The sequence below is a fragment of the Equus caballus genome, chromosome 20 (assembly GCF_041296265.1).
Source record: "Equus caballus isolate H_3958 breed thoroughbred chromosome 20, TB-T2T, whole genome shotgun sequence".
Taxonomy (NCBI): Eukaryota; Metazoa; Chordata; class Mammalia; order Perissodactyla; family Equidae; genus Equus; species Equus caballus.
Genome location: NC_091703.1, coordinates 34,021,515 through 34,026,373, shown reverse-complemented (window position 1 = coordinate 34,026,373; position 4,859 = coordinate 34,021,515). Strand labels below are relative to the sequence as shown.

General features: G+C 50.2%; 1 protein-coding gene across 13 annotated transcripts in view; it reads left to right on the top strand.

Moving 5' to 3' along the window:
* LOC100049798 (class I histocompatibility antigen, Gogo-OKO alpha chain) overlaps positions 1-4,859 on the top strand; it is a 32,061-nt gene that overhangs the window by 22,187 nt on the left and 5,015 nt on the right. For 4 of the 13 annotated variants that reach the window (XM_070245232.1, XM_014728532.3, XM_070245230.1 and 1 more), the window contains 3 exons: positions 620-895; positions 1,000-1,104; positions 1,897-2,319. In XM_070245232.1, coding sequence (XP_070101333.1) covers positions 620-895; positions 1,000-1,104; positions 1,897-1,901 — 386 coding nt within the window. In that variant the 3' untranslated portion in view covers positions 1,902-2,319. Of the gene's footprint in view, positions 1-619; positions 896-999; positions 1,105-1,516; positions 1,729-1,896; positions 2,320-4,859 lie in introns of those variants that run through there. The other 9 variants (XM_070245229.1, XM_023624201.2, XM_023624207.2 and 6 more) reach the window with 4 other exon arrangements.

Below are 4,859 nucleotides of genomic sequence, written 5' to 3'. Positions count from 1 at the left end.
GTACGAGGGGCTGCGCGGCCTCCTGATCTCCCAGTGGGCCGAGCCTGCCGTCCCGCAGAGAGAGGAGGGAAACGGGATCAACACCTGAATGTGCCCAGCCCATGGGTCTGGAGACTGAGTCCACCAGGGTTTTCAGATCCAGTGCCAAAGAGTGACTCCCCAGAGGGCTAGCCTTTCTCTCAGGGACCTTAAGGGGTCCAGGCTGTCTGGGGATGGAGGGAGAAGCTATCTCTGAAATGACTGATGCGGTTCCCTCTGACTGTGGCAGAGGCTCTGGGACTTTCTCTCTCAGGCCTTGTTCTTCATACTCATACCCTAACCGTGTTTGAGGTGTGACCAGATTCTCTGAGTCATTCCGCCTCCACCCAGCTCAGGACCAGAAATCCCTTGACTCCTATTCAGAGACCTGCCTCCTACCCTTCGGCTCACTCACTCTGATTCCAGAAATTTCCAAGGACTGGAGCTTATTTCAGGTTCCTGTGTCCAGGCTGGTGTCTGGGTTTTGTTCTCCCTTCCCTCACTCCAGCTGTCCTGTCCATTCTCAGGATGGTCATATGAGTGCTGCTTCAGTGCCCCAAACAGATGCAAAGTTCCTGAATTTTCTGATCCTTCTCCTCAGATCCCCCAAAGACACATGTGACCCACCACCCCATCTCTGACCATGAGGTCACCCTGAGGTGCTGGGCCCTTGGCTTCTACCCTGCGGAGATCACCCTGACCTGGCAGCGTGACGGGCAGGACCTGACCCAGGACACAGAGCTTGTGGAGACCAGGCCTGCAGGGGACGGGAACTTCCAGAAGTGGGCGGCTGTGGTGGTGCCTTCTGGAGAGGAGCAGAGATACACATGCCGTGTGCAGCATGAGGGGCTGGCTGAGCCCCTCACCCTGAGATGGGGTAAGGAGGGAGCCGTGGGCTCAGAGTCTCTTCTCAGGGAAATCAGGAGCCCTTCTGGAGACCTTCAGGAGGGTCAGGGCCCTCACCTTACCTTCCCTTCCCAGAGCCGCCTCCTGAGTCCCCCATCCTCACTGTGGGCGTCATTGCTGGCCTGGTTCTCCTTGGAGCTGTGGTGGTTGGACTTGTGATCTGGAGGAAGAAGCACTCAGGTAGGGAAGGGGTGTGGTCTGAGATTTCTTGTCCCACTGGGGTGTTTCAAGCCCAGGTAGAAGTTTGTCCTGCCTGGTTAATGGAAAGTCCCATCCACAGGCACATGTGCTTTTCTAGTCTGGGACCCTGTTTGCTAACACTTCGTCTTTAGTAAAGCACGTGTGAGAATGAAGGACAAATTTATCACCTTGATGAATCTGGTGATGGGGACCTGATTCCCAACAGTCACAGGACAGACTAGATGGTGAGGGGAAGTCACCACACATGTGCTTCCCTCATGTTTCCTGATCCTGCCTTGGATCTGTAATGACAGTTCTGGAAGCTTCTCTGGGCTCTAGGACTAGGGGTTCCTTTAGGACCTCATGGCCCTCCATCCTCCCTGGTTTCTCACAGGATGTTTTATTCCCTTAGGTGAGAAAGGAAGGGGCTATGCTCAGGCTGCAAGTCAGGATGGAGTGAGTGTGTTGCCTGAGACCCTTGTGATAGTGCAGACGGGAGCCCATGGGGAGCTCACCCACCCCAGAGTTCCTCCTTTAGTCTCATCTCCTGTGGACTCTGACCATGTCCTGTTTTGTTCTAATCCAGGCAGTGACAGTGCCCAGGGCTCTGATGTGTCTCTCAAGGCAGGTGACACTCTGGAAGCCTGGAGTGGGGAGATGTTGGGGCAGAGGGGCCTGAACTAGGTTATGGATACTCTTTGATTGGGACATTCTGAGCATGTGGTGTGATATTCAGAATGTCACTAATTATAGTGAGTGACTTAAATTGTTCATAATTGTTTTCTTCTATAGCGTGAAACAGCTGCCTTGTAGGGGACAGAATGATGCAAGATTTGTTCCTGTCCCACCGCCATTGTGACTTCAGGAAACTCTTACTTCTCTTTCTGCAAAGGGCATCTGAGTGTGTCTGTGCTCCTCTTGGCATAATGTGAGGAGATGGGGAGACTAGTCCCCCCCGTGACTCCCTCCCAACTGCCCTGTGTTCTGTCCCCTGATTGACTTTCCTGTCCCAGGAGAGGCGGGGCTCATTCCATCCCTGTCTTAACTTTGTGTTGGGCTGAGCTGCAGCTTCTTCCTTCCTTATTGAAAATAAACATCTAGATATGAACTCATTTTTTAAGAATCTTGCCATCAGGGATTGATGGTTTAATTAAAGGAGAAGATTCCTAAAATTTGAGAGGGGAAATAAATTGAGGCTCTGAGAACCTTCCAGAATCTGCCTGTTCGCTGTGCTGAGTCTGTTGCAGGTGGGGACAGGAGAAGGCTATGAGGAGCTGAGTGTAAGCCTGAGGCCTGTGCCCAGTCGATGTTCAGTGCATTGTGGCCTTTGACGGGGGGACTCCTTGGTTGGGACATCTTCTCTGCTTCCTTGTCCTTGTCCTTTCAGGAGAACCTTGTCCCACCAGGATCTGTGATCACAGGGATTTGGACATCACCTGGGCCTTGTGTCTCCAGGACCGCGTGCAGGGTGGGCTTCGTGTGGACGGGTCAGCCTAGGCTCAGGGTTGAGTCCAGCCCTCAGACCCCTTTTGGGTGTTTGTTTTTCCTTTGTTTCTGTAGCAGATTGTGCCTTTTCTTGTTCTTCTGTATAAGTTCTGGTCATTCTCCTCTGGTGTCCCCCATCTCTGACAGCAGCAGGAGTCATTTGGTCTGTCATTGTCCCCACAAGGCTAGATGGCCCTGCACACGGGCGTCTGTGCTGTCCAGAGATGAATTTTCAAACTTGTCCAGTTCTGTTCTCCTTCTAGGGCTTGATTGTCATTTCCCTCTTTCCCCAACCTTCTCAAGGGAGCCAGATTCTGGAATTAGAGAGGAGGGACCCCGTAATTTCCCATCCTAGGCAAGTTCCTGTTGGAATTCTCCTCTGCGGCCTGCTCTCCCTCCCCGCCCTTAGCGCTGGTTCTCCCAGTGCTGGCTCCAATCTGAATTCACAATTTATAAAGCAGACCCTAGATTTATACTTGGTTGAAAAATCTGACTCACCTGTAGGGCTTGTTAATTAAGCGATTCCTTGGTCTTGTGCCTAATATTCTGAGATGGTGGGTCTGGGGAGAGCCCTGAGTATTTTTTAAGAAATCCCACAGGACTGCTAGTGCTTAGCCCTCATCACTGGGGTCTTTCTAGTGATCAGCCCCCATCCTGAAGCTATCTAGGACTCCACAGACATCTCATTAGCATATGAAAGTCACTCATGACTCAGGAGATTCCAAGGGTTATAGGAGATCTTTGCCAGGAACCGGGGACAAAGACTAAATATTTTTTTATTATACTGAGTCTGCTCTCTGGTCTTTGACCACAGATCCCTTATAGCAAAAGGAGCATAACAGTTTGAAGATGCTGGCAAATTACTGGTGCCCATTCAGTCATGAACAATTAGTCCAGTCCGTCATCCTCTTGTATGACAATGTCTCCCAGGGTGAGGTCACTCAGGTTTGCAGGCTTCCATTTGATCTTGTCAGGTTCCAGAAGCAGAAATAGTGTCAGCAATATATGTTTACACCTTTTCCGACATCTGGATAATTGAGTTAAGAGACAATATCATCTGTTGCTCACACTTCTTTTAGGTGTTAATGTAATATTGTGTTTCTCTCATTACGTAACCCATATATTCATTGCTTTACCTCAGCTGCTATTTTTCCTTCTCTCCGTTTATACCTAACCTTTCCACCTTTGGAAGGGACATTAGGTTTGGCTGCGGTGCTGGTCTAGACGCAGGCAGCGATACTAGTGTAGCAGCCCCTCCTCCTCAGCGCGCTCCCATTCATAGAGGAGTCACATAGGTACAGAGCTAGGGGGCTAACTGACCACCAGGCAATATAGCTGCATTCACTGTCAGCCCCGATTTTGCCAGATGGGGTGAAGGCACTCTCTGCCCCTTCAGGCCCTTAGGAATTCTGACACAGGGGTTTGAAAATATAGTTACAGTTTCTTGCTTAGGAATCATTCATGTTCTGGCACTTGTTGGCATCCCTGACCTGAGACCACTGCATCAGGCAGGAAGAAAGAGAGTCGAAATGGATATAGTCATACCATCTTCCTCCCCATTTCAGAAGAATTGTACAGTCATACCAGCATCCTCCTCCACCCCTCCTCTCCAGGTATTCCAGGAAAAAGAGAGGAAACTTTCTAGTAGGGACATTCCTTTAGCCCCACTCATGTTGACTGTGAGCACACACTTGTGAAGATGTGTAAGCCAGCCTTTTGTGCCTCTTTATCCCCCACCACCCCATTTTAGACAACCAGTGTCCCAATTGTGCATTCAAATTCTCTATCACACTATTCCTCTGAGGAGGATGTCTCTCTGCCCGTTGTTGGACTTTATGGGCTGTAAAGTTTGTTCTTTGGCCTGAAGAATTGTGACTCAGCAGTGCAAATTGGTGTACTATCTTCTGTTCTGGTTCTTTTATAGCACTCTGAGCATTCGTATCTACCACTGGGTAAGCAAAGCCCTCCAGAGTCAATATCTACTCCTGTCGAGACCCATTTGTAGCCCCCCTGGGCCACCAGCATCAGTCTGATTTGCCAGCTACGTTCAAGGCATTCCCACCAGGCAGTCTGCCACATAGCCTTCCTTAGTCTCTGGTTGGCAGACAGAACAGTTCTTTTTGGTATTTTTCTTCAGAGGATGCAAGTGGAATATGTCTAGACTCAGCCCGTCTCTGTGTTGCTGCAGCCCCTCAATGTCCACTTATGTCATGGATCCAGGTAGCCACATCAAGGGGAATAACAGGTTATCCGCTCATTGATTCCAGTCT